Source organism: Perca fluviatilis, chromosome 24 (assembly GCF_010015445.1).
Source record: "Perca fluviatilis chromosome 24, GENO_Pfluv_1.0, whole genome shotgun sequence".
Taxonomy (NCBI): Eukaryota; Metazoa; Chordata; class Actinopteri; order Perciformes; family Percidae; genus Perca; species Perca fluviatilis.
The window spans coordinates 14,908,141-14,925,272 of NC_053135.1; the positions used below are offsets into that span (position 1 = coordinate 14,908,141).

At 39.4% G+C, this 17,132-nt stretch overlaps 1 protein-coding gene across 1 annotated transcript in view; it reads right to left on the bottom strand.

Moving 5' to 3' along the window:
• Window positions 1-16,204, bottom strand: part of chrm4a (cholinergic receptor, muscarinic 4a) — a 45,787-nt gene extending 29,583 nt beyond the window's left edge. The window contains exon 1 of the mRNA XM_039792594.1: window positions 15,709-16,204. Within this exon, the coding sequence (XP_039648528.1) occupies window positions 15,709-15,763 (55 nt within the window). The 5' untranslated portion in view covers window positions 15,764-16,204. The remainder of the gene's footprint in view (window positions 1-15,708) is intronic.
• Between the last annotated feature and the right edge of the window lie 928 nt (window positions 16,205-17,132).

Here is a 17,132-nt window from a genome sequence, read left to right on the forward strand (position 1 = left end):
TCAAAATGTTTAAAATTGCAAAACTATGAACATTGTGATGCATTTAAAGAATCCTGTAAACCTTTTGATTGTTGACATCCTGTTACAGCAAGGTTGATTTAACTGTACAATATATTATTGATTGAGACTATAGATTGCCTTGGTGTGACTTTGCTCGGATATGGTTTGAGGTGTTGGGAATACTTATGCTCTGTAATTATTCCCTGTCACTTTTTCCTTATCTCCTCCCCAGGATCTACCCAGAGAAGGAAGAGGTGAGCAATGGGATGATCTTCTTCTCATACCTCAATGCTGAAATCCAAATATACATGTTCAATTTTGAAGCTGGAGCAGAGTGAAAAAAAGGGAGATATTCAAAATGGTCCTTAGGGAAGAAAGCTGGTCTAGCAGTTATCCAGCAAATAAGCCCCGGTTGGACCACTTTTGATGTTTTGTTGTAAGTGTGGACTAGAGCAAACCAACCCTGACGCACAGGTCCCATTGCACAGCCCACAGCATCATCCTGATTAATGGTGCTTTGTGGTTTTTTCATGTGCAGGCCTCACTAAGCCTTAAAGACCAGTTATGCTTGTTATGCCAAGATCGCAAACAAATTGTTTTTCTGCGAGCACCAGAAAACAAAAAATTAATATAATCATTCCCACTAATTCCAAGTACATTGCTATGGTTGGAAAAATAAATAAATAAATGAAACAAGATGGAAAGTATTTAGTCACATAGCCTATTATAACTTTGCTTTATGTAGTGTATGTAGCTTTGATCTTTATTGGTTAAGATAATATTGTACTCATTGTACCAAAGTAACTGCTGAGAATTGGGATTGCAACAACAAAGTCCGACGCAAATAACACGAGCAAACAGATTATCTAAATTTTACTGGAATACTATAATGACACAACAGTAATAAGGAAAACTGTGTGCATGCAATTAGTGCATGTAAGGTAAATCGAAGATTAGCCAGAAAGTTGCTCTCTACATTGTAATGGCTAGGTCTATCAATATGGAGTGTTCCGAGTTTGAACTTACAATCTTGGGAGTTTGTTACTCCTATGCTATTATTATTATTATTATTATTATTATTATTATTATACACATATGGTGGTAATGTGCCAAGATATGCAGCAACACACCAACAAAGGCAACAAAGAAGAAGAGCTAGTAAGCTAAACAAGGATGTTAACAATGCAGGATTTAAAGTAACACCAAATGTAAACACAACTTTTGCTTGTTTACAAGAAAACTCCACTGTGTACCTCTACATGCACGTTATGGACAACCTGTTCACATTCCCAGTTCTTTAAATACTGACGCTTGGTCAGTGACTCTCAGCGTCAGATAGTGGCAAACAAATCACCTTTTAGCGTCCGTATGGGACGCACCGGGCATAGCAGCAGCTCGACTGCGGCGCTGTAAGACGACGTAGTATTAAGAGCGACAACGGTAGCGAGTAGTAATAAAGACCGAAAATTTTTTGGGGTGGTGGATGGGTCATACAACCCAGGACTTTCACCCAGGAGACCGGGGTTCAACGCAGACTTGGTAACGTGGGATAGAGCTGTAATCGGGCCTTAAAAGTACGGCCCGACAAGGCCCGAGCCCGACAGAATTAATCCCGAGCCCGACAAGTACATTTTGATTGACAGCTTTTTAAACAGCCCGATAATATTCAAATATGCACAAGCACACAGCTCTTTTGCCTTTTGTCAAAAATGAGTCATTTATAAATTTTTTTACATCATTTATTCATGACTAACGTAGGCTATCCATTTTCGCACTAATCGAAACGCTTCACCTGACCGCTCATTTAATGCGCAACCCGGAGCGCAAGCCCGAGCAAGGCCCAAAATAAAAGGATTGACTAATACTAAAAGATAAATAAAAGCAAACATACAATAACTAAAGAAACAATTCAATGATGTAAATAAAAAAAAAAAACAGTTTTAGTTTCTGTAACTCTTTATAGTTGCTCCGGGCAACAAGGTAAACTAAATCTTCTATCTTAGGACATTTGTTTTTTAAAGACAGGGGAAGATATGAGAAGATTATCTCCTTTCCATCTTAAAATTGGCCTATTGACAGCATTTTCTGTCAAAAGGATTTATTGCACTGTGCAAACCAAATATGATATATTTCATATAATAATTATATATATAATTCGATAAAACAAAACGATCAAATTTAATTAAATTAGATTGAGGTCGGAGGAAATATGGTAAGTGATTCTGTGATCAGGAATCTGCTTTCTCTTTCTCCTTCTTTGCCCATCTCTATATATCCCTCTCTCACTCCATTTCTCTTTCTCTTTTTGTCAGTCTGTAGACACTCTGTCCTCCCTTTCCCTTAATCCCCTTCATCTCTACATCTCCCTCTCTCTTGCCACCCCCCCATTTTTGTGTTTGGTCATTCCACTTGTTTGTTCTCTGTGTGTGTGTGTGTGTATGTGTGTGAGAGAGAGAGAAAGAGAGAGAGAGAGAGAGAGAGAGAGAGAGAGGGTTTTATACCCCCCAAGCACATCATAGCGTTGCCAATCCATACTTCACAGTGCAAGGCCAACAGTGCTCTGTATGAGTATGGTTGTACATGCAAGTGTGTGTACTGTATATTGTATGTGTGTGTGTGTGTGTGTGTGTGTGTGTGTGTGTGTGTGTGTGTGTGCGCTAGCAACATTAGCTATTCTATTTGACACATTCTGTAATGGAGCTTCTCTCCCTTTCTAGCATTTTCCTTTCTAGCATCTCCAGCTCTATACAGCTTGCTTAATAATACCTTATTTTCATTTTTTTCTTTCTTTCCGATTTATTTTGGCTTAGTTCCACAAGGTGGCATGAGACAAAATGTTATCCACCTTCAGTTTGAAAACAGCCATCACTGCCACACACACACACACACACACACACACACACACACACACACACACACACACACACACACACACACACACACACACACACACACACACACACACACGTTTTGAATGTAGTTCATTTCATAGGCCAATTGCCGACTAAAATACATCTTTTATAGGCTTCCGTCTACTGGGTTCTGTTGGAAAACAGAACAAACAATCTACAGCCACACTATGGCAAACCATCCAATAGTTGTTAAGATATTTCAGTCTGCACCAAAGTGGTGGACCAACCAACCAACCTACACACGCGTGGCTAAACATTAATCTAATAGCAAATAGTAGAGTAAAGAAGTTAATAACCACAACTTCAAGTTGAAAGCAAATCTAAAGGGCAATCCATATCACCAAAAGTGTTTCTGGAGTATTTTAGATGTCCATCTCGCACAATGTAATCCATTTTTTTTACAGTCCAAGTCTGTTTTATTTTTCTATGGCATGTTTTGCAACTTCCAGTATGTCAGCAACACCTACTGACGTATTGAAATAGTCAGTGCATCATGCAACCAGCATGTTTCAACACAGGAATGTCATCATGTGCTGTAGCGACATACAGCCACTGTGAAGGTTATGAAGCACATTTGGCTTTTCCTGCTTTCTTCTTCTACAGCAGCTTTGCCAAATGCTTGCCTTTGTTTGATGACGTTTGATGTTGCTGATGCCTGTCCTGCTAACCAGGACCAACCTGCCTTGTGCCCTCCACTCCTCAGTTCTCCAGTGATTCTGGTGATCCACAACAGAGGCGGATACTCAATTTCATGGCTGCCTATACCAGGTATGTTCCAAGCACAAGGTTTTTCTTCATGCTCCAGCCCTTTCAACCCTTCCCAGTTTTTAATTGACAACGGTCCCACATCTCACTGGACTTCATCACTGGCCTGCATAGCACAAGACAATGGGCCTCATGAAAGAACCACTCGTACCGGATTGGTTCTTAAGCGACTCATTTAGGAGTAGATTCAGACTATAGAATCTCATAGAATTTGTTGCATTCACCGAGTCAATTCAATTTTTATTTATAGTATAAAATCATAACAAGAGTTATCTCAAGACACTTCACAGATAGAATAGGTCTAGACCACACTCTATAATTTACAAAGACCCAACAATTCTAATAATTCCCACAAGAGCAAAAACCTCGAATGGTGAGGAAAAACTTCCTTCCTTCCTTCCTTTTAGGCAAGACCCAGGCTTTTGGTGGGCAGTTGTCTGACGGTGCCGGTTGGGGGTACGATGAACAGTAGTAATTATAGTCACAATAAAGATAATGGAACTATGACCAGAAACAGTGGTTGCTGTAGTTCATGGCGTAGCAGGGCACTGCAGGGTGTAGCAGGGTTTAGCAGGGCACTGCATGGCCCTGGTAAACCGGACCACGGCAGGACCACGCTGCAACCATGATTTGGGTGCCACACTAATCCAAGGAAAACTGTGAGGCAAGAAAACATAAGGACTCCGGGGAATAAGCTCCTCAGAGCATTTCTGGGGCATGAGTGCACACGGATGGAAAGAGAGAGGAGCTCAGTGTGTCAAAGGAAGTCCCCCAGTCTAAAACTATTACAGCATAACTAAGAGCTCCAAGGCAAACCTGAGCCAGCTCTATAAGGGTTGGTAGATGAATTTGACGACTATGAAGAGAAGCAGAGAAGAGAAGGGGTGCTGTGTCTGCAGCTTCACCGCCTGTCTAGGCGAATGCTGCAACTCTTCACTCCCTAACTATAAGTTTTATAAGAGGAGAGTTTTAAGTTTACTCTTAAATGTGGGGACAGTGTCTGCCTCCCGAACTGATCACTAAAGGCTCTGGCTCCCATTCTACTTTTAGAGACTCTAGGAACCACATGTAACTCTGCATTCTGGGAGCGCAGTGCTCTAGTGGGACAATAAGGTACTATGAGCTCATTAATAAATGATGGTGCCTGACCATTAAGAGCTTTGTAGGTCAGGAGAAGGATTTTAAATTCAATCCTGGATGTTACAAGAAGTCAATGCATTGAAGTTAATACAGGAGGAGACAAGTCCTTTGTCTGAAGCAGTTAGGTCATTTGTAATTTTCACCAGTGCCGTCTCTGTGCTATAATACTTTCTAAATCCTGACTGAAAATCCTCAAATAAACTGTTGTTATGTAAAAAGTCACATCAATTATTAGCAACTACCTTCTCAAGGATCTTGGAGAGAAAGGGAAGATTACATATAGGTTTATAGTTGGCTAAGACCTCTGGATATGGGTGTGTTTTTTAAAAAGAGGTTTTATCACATCTACTTTAAATGACTGTGGTACATAACCTGTTAATAAAGACATATTGATCATCATTGATCTAGTAACAAAGTGTTAACCAAGGGTAACGCTTCTTTAAGTAGCCTAGTTGGGATGGAGTCTAAGAGACAGGTCGATGGCTTAGCTGAAGAAATCTTTAGCGTTAATTGGTGAAGGCCTATAGGAGAAAAGCAGTCTAAGTATAAATCAGGTCTTAATGCTCTTTCTATCAGTCCTGTGTTTAAAGGTAAACCGTTAGAAGTTGAGGGCAGGAGGTGATGAATTTTATTTCAACTTTCTCATAATTAGGATTTTCTCTTTGGTCTGAACAAAATTCACTTAATGTCAAGGCTAGAAAAAAAATCATGTACAGGGCAAAACCCCTTGTTGACCTAAGAACAATAATAGCTTAATCTGAATGAATTACAGGAGTACATGAACCAAAATCTATCAAAATAAACTACGCCTAAACACATAACTAAAATAATAATAACCTAAACTATTTATTCATCGTTCAGTTTTCTGACAACAGAAAGAGAAAATAATGATTTGTCTGTTCCACTCCTTACCAGATGTTGGGTGATGGATGAAAAGAGGCCAAATAAAAGATTTAGCTGTGTTTATGTTGTTCATGTGTTTCACTGGGAACAGGGGTTTCTACAAAAAACACATGGGAACACTAATGTGGACGCAAGTTGTTCCAAAACGGTTTTAAAATGTAATTGGCTTAATGCAGACGAAGTCCCAGGCTCAACACCCTGCGCCTTCGCACCAGCTCTTTCCACACCTTGTTTACAAGAAATGTCACTTTAAATTAGGGTAATTAAGCACTACGATATTTAAAAAGCCACTAACCACGCACTGTTTTATACCTATATCCTCTAGAACCATGTGGAACAGGATACACATAATGCTAATAAAGGGTTGCTTTGTGATTAATGTCAGTACTAACAATTCCAGCAAAATAAGTTCTAATTGGAAAAAATTAGATAACTTTTGTTGCATTATCTCCTCCACTAAATTACCACAATGTCACATTAAGATTTGCACTTCCACTGGAGCTCAACTTATCTAGATTTCATCAGCACAGTCCTGGGTATTACATGTCTGTGTCCTCAAAAACACTCAGTTTTATGTCTCCATTAGTGCATATTTCTGTCTGCGCATTGTACAGCAAAGGTTATTAGGCACCATCTAATGTTCCCCTACATTTAGATTAGTCATTTTTAATCTAGTGAGTTAGCTTTCGCAGCAGCTCAATAACATTCAGTATTATATCAAGTTTCAGACATCATTCAACATCATAAAATAATGTAAATTATCTCTACAATATAGGAAGAGTGCACCATATTGTATATAGGATACATTCTCAATTATTCAATTAAGATGGCATTCAAATACAACATGTTATGCAATGTGCATTTCTACAGCACTACAATTACAGAGTTGTGTGATACTTATCACTCTTTTGCTCTAAGAAAAGAAATACCGTTTTCCAGCCCTTTTCATTTCCATTGCAGTAACATTACCATCAATACTCAACATTTTGATGAACTGATGGATCTAGTGCTGTGGAATGTACACTGAATTAATCAAGACAACAGGTATGGAGAAAGTGTAGAGTTTCCATCCAGCAAATCAAAACAGGAGCATATCAGAAGTTTCCATTCCAGTGTATCAAACATTAAAGAGTAGAAATAAATGCTAGTCTCTAATAAAAGCCTGTGTCAAATAAAGCCCAAGTTTAAATAGTGGCAGTGGGGGGGTGTCTTTTTTTTTTTTATTTTTTTTTTTTTTTTTATCTAGTTATAACCACATTACTTTTAAATATACAATGGGTAAATTAATTAATGAAATGTTAGCAATGTTAGCACAATCAGTTCTAATCCTACCAGTTATCCTCTCTAGCATTGAACAGTTGGCATGAATCCTCATCTGTCTCTTGTCAAACCCCTACCCCCTAATTCCTCTATCGCCCCTCTGCATCCTACCCTCGCTCTCCAACTTTACATCCCTCTGTGCCCATTTTAATGCCAGCTCACAGGGAATGTGCCAGTAACAACATCTGGGGCTGACACACATTCACATACAAACACACAGCAACACAGTAAATGCAACATGGCAACTGCAGCATGCCCCAAAACTAGGCCACACAGGGTAGAAACCGAGTGGATGATGACAGCGAATGCTAGGATGCTAGTGGCACTGTAAAGGCTTCATTAGCATGATCAAATCTGTTTTTTAATAATTTCCGGGTAGAAAACTCAATTTAACGGTGCTGGGCAAACAGGGGCGAGGAACAACTGCATAAACTCATCTCATTCATCTAAAATGCATGTTTGGTGCTTTCATATCTCAACACTTTAACATTAGAATTGGAGACCAAAATTATCTGTTGGGCCACAGACCACCCAAAACCTGCAGTCAGTCCGAGATGTTGCTGTTCGTAACCCTAGATTTGGTTATGAAAGACACTAGCAAAACCACACAGTCGTTACATCAAATAAGCACAGCAGGCATGTCATACAGGTCCGACCTCCATGTTTAAATATTTTTAAACGATACCATTGCGGCTGAAAATGGTTGCCAAGTACAAGTTTGCCGTTTCACATATCCCTGCAATTCCAATAAAATGTCATTTGTCTACCCTGAAGTGATTGTTGTTTTAGCGCAACTACAGTGATTCGGTCTACAGTTTTCAACACGCAGTCCACGTCCACCATATCACCAAATCATTTTCAAAAAATTAGCATTTCTTTTTAATATATTTGAGTGAAAGAAATTGGATGAAAATGAATCAGGTCAGTGGACACCCTTGCCAGGGACTTTAGGTTATGGATGCCAATGGCCACCACTGGCCATCTCCTGGCTCCGCCATTGCTCTTTTGTTGTTGAGTCTAGCCTCCACGTCCTGGGCTGCACCTAGCTATGACTTCCCAGACCAGACTGTCCACTGAATGCACTGAGACAAAATTTATATAAACCCTCCACCTTCAAAATGTCATCCGTTACATCAATCATTATTAAAAAGTAAGATGTATTATGAGAACTAGTCGATTGGTTGTTTTGTGTGGCTCTGTCCCTGTCTCCAGCCCCTTTGTTTATTGTCTACAATAACTGCTCATTGGGTTATATATATATATATGTATATATATATATATATATATATATATATGTATACTACCAGTCAAAAGTTTTAGAACACCCCAATTTTTTTTGTTTTTTATTGAAATTTTAGCAATTCAGTCCAATGAATAGCTTGAAATGGTACAAAGGTAAGTGGTGAACTGCCTGAGGTTAAAGTAAGGTTACCCAAAACTAATAAAAAAACCGAATGTACATTTCAGTATTTTACAAAAAGGCCTTTTTCAGGGAACAAGAAATGGGTTTACAACGTAACGCTGTTCTGCAGCAATGGAGGTTGATCAAGCTTGAAAGTTGGTGCTACCAATTCCCACAGGTGTTCCAATTTGTCTGGATTACTTACAAACCCCTCTGTTTGTATAAAAGTATTGTTGGAACACACTGTGGTACCGTACCCTCGTGAGCATTATTTGAACAGTATTGTACTGCAGAAAGTAGTGTGTTGCTATAAAAATGGCGGGAAAAAGGCAATTAACAATGGAAGAGAGACAGACCATCATAACACTTAGGAATTGTGGTCTTTCCTACAGAGAAATTGCGAAGAAAGTCAAGGTGTCAGTAAGTACAGTATTCTTCACCATCAAAAGGCACTTAGAAACTGGGGGAAACTCTGACAGGAAGAGGTCTGGCAGACCCAAAGCCACAACAGTATCAGAAGACAAGTTTCTGAGAGTCAACAGCTTGCGTGATAGGCAGCTCACAGGACAACAGCTTCAAGCACAGCTTAATAGTGGTCGTAATAAGCAAGTCTCAGTTTCAACTGTAAAGAGAAGACTTGGAGCTGCAGGTTTGATAGGTCGAGTTGCAGCAAGAAAGCCATTGCTTAGACGAAGACGAATTGCTACATGGGACAGATCGGGCCCGAGAATGCCAGAGGACACCCACGGGAGCTCTGGACTAGAATCAGTGACTGTTCCAGCGCAACTTATCTCTGGCCATCAGAACCACCAAACACTACATTTCCCTGGGTTAGTGGGGTTGATGCTATAGGATAGTGTTAGTTAATAAGCTGGATGTTCCATCAAAACCCCGCCTAATGATTCCAATACCTGCCAGTAAGACAATATTCGTTAAACCACTGAACTGATCCTGTGCTGAACCTTGTCTGTGTTTGGCTCCTTTCTTTGTTGTCTGTATTCACCAGCTGTAACACAAACATAACATTTGCATCCTTATCAATAAAAAGATGTTACAAGGTGTTCATGGGGGGTAAACAGAGCCAGGAGACCACATACTGTACGTTTAAAAAACCATAACCAAGAAAAGTGAAGCAGGCAACTGCAGAATCTGGAACAAGCTCACAAAGTTGTAAGTAAAAGCCAAGACAAAAGAAACGCAAGGATCAGAATCAATCAGGCAAATATATCAAAAGGTCAGAATCAAGTAAAAAGTATCCAGCTGAAGGTAAAGGATGGTGCATGAAACCATTTTCTGTGATATTGGGTGGTGTTACAGTTAATCTGATCATTTTGTTAGGGAAAAGATTTCTTTTAAAAGCTGCTGTTAAATGTTACTTTATTCTGAAAGTATAACAGAAATGACCATGTTAAAAAACAATGGTAGAGATGGGAAAGGGTTAAGGAAGCTGAAGGCTGGTAATCATTTGTAAAGAACTAAAAAAACATTGTAGAATTTGATATATTTGGTTTTTTTTTGTAATTACCTTGTCAAGTTTCCTATAAAATAATGATATTGATTTTACTTGTTTACATCAGTTAGTGTTTTGTTACTTATTTAGGTAGTAAGGCCTGCTGATATGTGTGATGACATATGTTGTGTGTCTGTGTTCATCAGGATGTATAGGTTTGATTTTGTATTTTGGTCTTTTTTTGTGTGTATGTTTGCTCTGTCTTTATTTTTTATTTTTTTTGTTTTCTGTCACGTTTTTGTTAGTAAAAAACATTAATAAAAAAAGGTTTTTATTTCACATAAGTAATGTTCCAACACAGGATAACAGCAATATGCAATAATATCATTAAAGATTGAGCTTTTGATCACATAGTCACATAGTTAGCAAAACACTGCAAAATACAATGGATTTGTGCCATTGTTTTTATTCTTTTTTTAAGAAAAAGAGCTAACTGGAGAAGTGTCACTGTATCAAATAGGCTGCATGTAAGCAAGATACCGTTTAAATATGGAGGCGTCTGCCCGTGATTCAGCAGCCTGCCTACTGATGACAGTGATGCAAATCACATCTGCAGAGCAGTGTTTCGAGCGCTTCCTATTCCTATTAGTTGGAATATTTTGCTGCTGACTTCCCTCACACTACAGCAAGAAGCTGAAACGTTGTGAATTAAAAGAGAAAAGTCCTGGCAACCCTTGGCTAGTTAACACTACTGCATAACAGGGAAGACACCTACAGGACAAACAGAATGCATCTGCCAGAGATGACCACAGACACATTCAACTCAACAGTGCTGACCTCTGGAATGTGACAGCTGTCAGCAGAATCAGTCAGAAGGGAGCAAGCACACCAGACTCAGATCACAGACAGAAACAGAGAGGATTTAGACTGAAAGTCTGATGAGAAGCAGAAAGCCAGAGTGGCATCATTGCCCAGAGCAGCCTATAGCAAAAGCTGGTAAAGCCTGGAAATAAGAAAACATGTGCACCCCTGCCTGGATATGATTTTAGTCTCAGGTATAATCCACTGTTGCAATGTGTATGTATATCTAATGACTGCATTTTTATTGTGTCAGAGACACAATGTGCATATGCTTTTTTTTTTCGTCAGACTTATAAAGCTTGTATGCCTGATTCTGTGTCGTATAAACTTTGAGAGCAGAGTTACTTGTGAGAGCATGTGTGCCCTCCAGCGCTGCTCTGTGCACTTGCTGCTTAGTTTCAAACACGCAGGTGCCATTCTTTGCCTCTCCCTACGTTTTGTTTCTCGCTCGCAGCTGCCTGTACAGCTCTCGGTTGTTGAATTGGTACGCAAGGACGTCTATTGTGCGAGTGGCAGTTAATATCTGCGCGCGTGAAATAATACAATTTGCTCGTTCGCATGTTTTATCGAGCTTGTGACATATCACATAAATCTGATGCCATACTGTTTAACAATCAGTGAAATTGGCAAACAACCTAAAAAAAAAATGCTGCCCATCTCTTAACTTACATTCAATTTTGTCCTTATCATATCACCTGCCACTATGTCAGCTAAAACCGTGTGTACGCAAGGTCTGAAGGAGAGGTGGACACTCTCTAGTCTTTTGTAAATACCAGTTTGTGTGTAGGACAAGGCAAAGGTTTTTTGCGCGTACACATTGTTCACACATCTGGCTCCTGAAGTAATTCCATGTATGTTGCTGTCCAATAGACATACTATAGGGCATAATATTCACACAAAACATTTTCTTTATTGGATTTAATTTATCAAAATAACTTACCACTACAGTGAAAAACAGTATGTTATTACTGGATCAAAAGCAGAGAGAGAAGTTACTCTGAATGTTTGGCTACTTCTTCAACACCATGAAAAATTGCTTGTCACTAACCAAAACCCTAATAGCCAACATAATTCCAAGATGACCACAGCCTCCACTCTGTGTGAAGGAGCTAACCACAACGCCAAGTTAGGAATGAAGCTATGGTTGTGTGAATTCCCGGAGGACTGCCAGGGGGCAGTAAACAAAGTGGATACGTCTCCTCGCGCTCCGCGCAGGTTGACACCTCATGTAGACAAAGTTAAGTAGGTGACACGTGAAGGCTACCTGCACATACCAGCAATAAATACCACATTGTAGCCCACACCCTAAAATCTTGTGTCGAGCAGCTACAGTGACAGAAATTCCACAGAAGACAAACAACTGTTTCCAGCAGCCAAACGCTGTGTACTCAGAGGATTCATCAAGCTTTTTAAGAAACCACCACAAGTAACGATAGTTACGCATAATAACTCCAGATTATCCAGTGTAGGCATAGTGCTCTAAGAGCTGCTAATGGTTTATTTTATTTGGGTATCCTGACGGCCCGCCCAGCTGCCATCGCCGTCACCTTCAACCGAAAGCGGCAAGAAGGAGTCTTTGGTAGGCGGGCGCAGAACTGGCAGACTGTTAGGGCCAGCCCGGCATGGACGAGGCCGGGGCACACCTCACAGCTCGGGTGGAGATCTGACGGCAGGATGTAGCCGGTCTGGCAGCCGGTACACGGGCGGACACCACTGGACTTTGAAGTCTTCATAATGCTTGTCGCTGTAGAAAAAATTGGAGCAGATCTCTGGTGTCGCAGCTGTGATATACAGTAGCTGCGGACGTAATAGAGGCTCATGCAGGGCACAAGGGCGCGAAATAAATCTACACGACTGCGCATGCGCGGGGGACGAACCCAATAGCAACAGCTCTTAGAGGGCGAAGCCTATACGAATTAGAACCACCATAAGACAATCTAAAGCATATTCCAAATCAAAAATGTGAAACAAATACATAGTATTAATGCAAGCTTTAATGCTGGCCAACACTTTATTTTATTGGTTCTAAATACAGTGTAGCGTAGCTCAGTCACCGCAAATAGACCTATCCTTTGTTTTTTAATTTTATAAAAAAAGCAAAATTGATTAAACTGTGTTGACGAAAACGAACATGACAGGCCCCTGTAGTGGGGGCAGCGCTACAGGTTGTTACAAACCATTAAATCATTTGTGTCGCAAGACTGCAAATTATCTTATGTAATAAACCAACATTAGCCATAAATAAATAAAAAATCTTTGTATCGATGCATCCAGATTTACAATATTAAATAATTTCATTTAACATTAAAATCTCCAAAAATCTCCATGCAAATAATATAAATAGCAAGTTATATAATTCCTGTAAATAGCAAGTTAAGTTTTTAACAAAATATAAAAAAATATAGTAGTAGTAGATTAGCGTTAAATAAGATTGAAATAATATTATATAAGATTATGATCAAGAAACACCATGATAATCACTGCCCATAGAGTAGTTAGTCAGTTGGTTGGTTTAACCACAATACTTGTACATTATACATTTTTTATTTTTTTGCAAAGACAAATAGACACACAGAGACATGCATTCACTTCATAAACACATCACACATTCCAAACAATACAGTAGATACATACAAGAAATGAATGCTTCCCACACACTCCTGCTTGCTATAGTACACAAACATGTTCTCCCTTCCAGTACAGTCCATGCATGTTCTCATGTATACACACCAACATCCAAAATTCTTTATCCATACACATAACCGTATATATATATATATATATATATGTGCACACACACACACTAACAGACACGCCTTTACACCAAAGGGATCAATCCTCTGCGGGAGCAAGGATGTAAATAGGATAGAATTAGGAGAGCAGAAAGAAGAGAGGAGGGAAACGGGGAGAACAGAAGAGCTGCTGATGAAGGGGAGGAGACAGGGGAGGAATCACAGAAAATGGAGTAGAAGGGGAATGTTCCATCAACCCCCTGATGTTTCATGTGGAACTCATCGCTGTCAATCATTCTATCGTACAGAGTCTTGCAGCCTTTTCCCTTCTGGGAAACAATTTTCGTACCCAAGTATTAATTCATTCTCAGCCTGTTTTTTTGTACATGCAATTTATAAGCATAATGGATGTACATGATTAAGACCTTCAAATTAAATGCTATTCTAATGTTATAAATCATATACACTGAGTGACAGGACCACTGTGCACTGTGATACAATCAATACACTAGCCGATCAATGTAACCTCTTAAACTTTGAATCACTTTTGACAGTGAGGTATCTCTGAGTTTTTCTTTAGTTGCTTTTGTGTTATTGCATTTAGCTGCACATATTGTAGGGTGTGTCTGATATTTTGCTTCTCCATACAGTTACCTACATGTACATGAGTTAGAAGTGTATAACATATAAAAATGTATAAACACCTTTTAGTATCATTCAGTCCTGTACAAAGAACTGAGTTATCCCCCATACAACTAAAATAGCGGTCTCAGCAAAAAATGATATGTCAAGAAGTGTCACTGTCTGGTCACTGAGTGTCTTCTAATGGTTAACTACATTTTTAACATTTCTCTCCTTCCTTTTTAGGTCTGCGTGTCTCTCACAACACACACACACACACACACACATGCACGCATGCCAAGCGCACGCACACAGTGCTCATGAATGCAATACACATGAAATGTCATATGTATACGTTGTATAGTCAATTTATACACTCTGGACTAATCCTCTCTTATTATTCTCTCCTTTCAAGCCTTATCAGTTTTATATTCCAGTAATGACATAAAAAGAGGAGGGCAAAGATGAGGAAAAGCAGAAGAGATGAAAATGGTAAAAGAGAAGAGCGGAGTAGAGTGCAGAGAGGAAGGAGGGGAGGAGTGTATTCAGGCTTTTTAATCTCTGAAACCTAATTCTATTCGTCATGTCCCTGTTTTGTTGTCTCCTCCTTCACCACCTCCTGTCTTCCTACACCCCTTTCTCATCATCTTCATTTTTCCTCCTCTGCCCTGATAATAAGCTGCTGCTCTCATTGTTTGGACATGGATCTCCAAAAACAACAATACACCCTTCTATATATATATATATATATATATATATATATATATATATATATATATATATATATATATATATATATATATATATATATGTTCTGACAGATCTTTTCAACATGAGAGATATCATTGATGATGTCAATATCAAATGATCCCTTACCTGCTGATCCAAGCTACTAATATTTGTCAATAATAAGTTAGGGAAATATCAAAGTCATTATGATAAAGAATATTCATGGTCGAAATGCAGCCCTCATTTAATGATTTACTATAACTCAAAAGAATGCCACAAAACCATGTCTACTCTCCCTACTATCTTGAACCTGTCAATATCCATTGGCTGTTAAACTATGTTTTTTTCTTTTTCGTTTAAAATGTTCCGTTAATAAAGTAACAAAAAACGTCCCAGTGTTATGAAATGAAAGAAATTGCCTTTTTTGTTGTTGTTATATATTCAGAAAAAAAATGTCTTTTTCTTTATCAATATTTACTTAATTACCGATCTGCGTTTAAACTGACTATTACATATTTTCTTATGTATATTAAATTAAATTAAATGTATTGTTGGGTCTTTGCGTATCGTGCTTCACTTTACCAAAGTGCATCATTACGCTTCAAATGTAAGCACCTAGTGAGGGGTCGGACTCACTTTAAGCACCTTTTTTTAGGATGCCATGCCATAAATCCCTTTGACAATCACAGATAATTTTTACATGACAGGGTTGCATGAGAAAAATATTTTTTACGCTTATTTAATTTCTTTATGTGGTTGTTATATACTCTGGGGTTATATTTGACCTGCCGTCCTTTATTTAGCATTGCTTGCATTATAACGGCTATTTGGCCAAAGCTTTAACAACTGTGCGCGTTGCCTTAATTCACTTACCATTGAAGTTCCAGAGGGGTGGAAGCCCCCCAACTCCGTTACTGCCGTCACTCATGTTGCATGGCGGAGTACCGACAGCTGCCAACCTGAGACCTCTCTCCCTTATTTCTCCGCTTTCTGTCTTCTCCACTTTCCTCTCTTCAAGTTTTCAACCGGCTGTCGCACCGAAATTCCTTCCGTAGTCCTTCTTTAAATCAATATCCTTTTATTTCTTAATTTTATCCTCCTCTCCTACTCTACCGCCCTACGCCGGATAACTAGTTTACACTGTGTTGTGTATCCTTTGCTTCTGTTATGGTTTGTCTTTCTGGTATGATATCAACCAATTTGGATATGGCAGTTTTCCTCTCTGGGGTTAGATGCTGTATCAATCAGCCGGGTTGTCATAGAGATCTAAACTAATAACACATAACAAATCAACACCAACTAATCACTTATACTTCTAAATTACTCAGTGATTCTCCCGAAAATCAAAATCTGGCCGCTCAGCTTTCTCCCGCATGGTTTCTTGCGCACCAAAAAGCGTTTCGTTCACGCAGAGCGAGAGCGTGCAAGCGAACGCGCGCGCGAGAGAGAGATAGAGAGCGAGAGAAGAGAGAGAGAGAGAGAGAGAGAAGAGAGAGAGAGAGAGAGAGAAAAAAAAAGAGAGAAAAAGAGAGAAGAGAGAGAGAGAGAGAGAGAGAGAGAGAGAGAGAGAGAGAGAGAGAGAGAGAGAGAGAGAGAGACTTGTGATGTAATTTTCCTCAGCCAATCCTCAGTGACTGAATCGCTGTTTAGGGCATTTAACATTTTTTCACAGTGCTGGTATTCTAAATTTATACCATGTCTTGCGTGAATTCACTCCTCAAGAGTGGTGGGAAGTTTAATATTTACCTGTTGGATTGTAAAATGGTGTAAACGTGGTGCTGCAGATTCTTATGAATGAAATTGACATCATAACAGCATAACTGTGTATACACGCAAAATAACTAAGGCCTACAAAACGGGCTGCTTTCAATTAATAGACAATGCTGGGGATGATCTTTACGGCTGAGTTTGAACGTCTGGGTTGATGGTAGACAGAGCTACTCAAAGATCATGCTCAGTGTCCAACCTGTTCCTCTGCTATGAGCTGAACCAAAGTAGAGAAGCCACTTTCACACAAATAGGTAGTGCTGAACGGTAGGATCGTTTTGACCGCACGAGTGGCGAGGGAGGGATACTCAGCGTCAGATCACATGACAGCTCCACCAGTTGATTCTCTTCGTTGCTTTGCAATGTTACGAATTCCAGTGCGCTCTGGAGGAGGGTTCTTCTGGCAAAGCGAGACTAGTCTCCCTCCGACAAATGTCTCACATAAACAAGTAAAGTTGCAAGGTTGGCAATAACTGTAGATCCATCCATCTGTAAGGCACAGTAAGCGCCTATTTTATGTCTCCAGACAT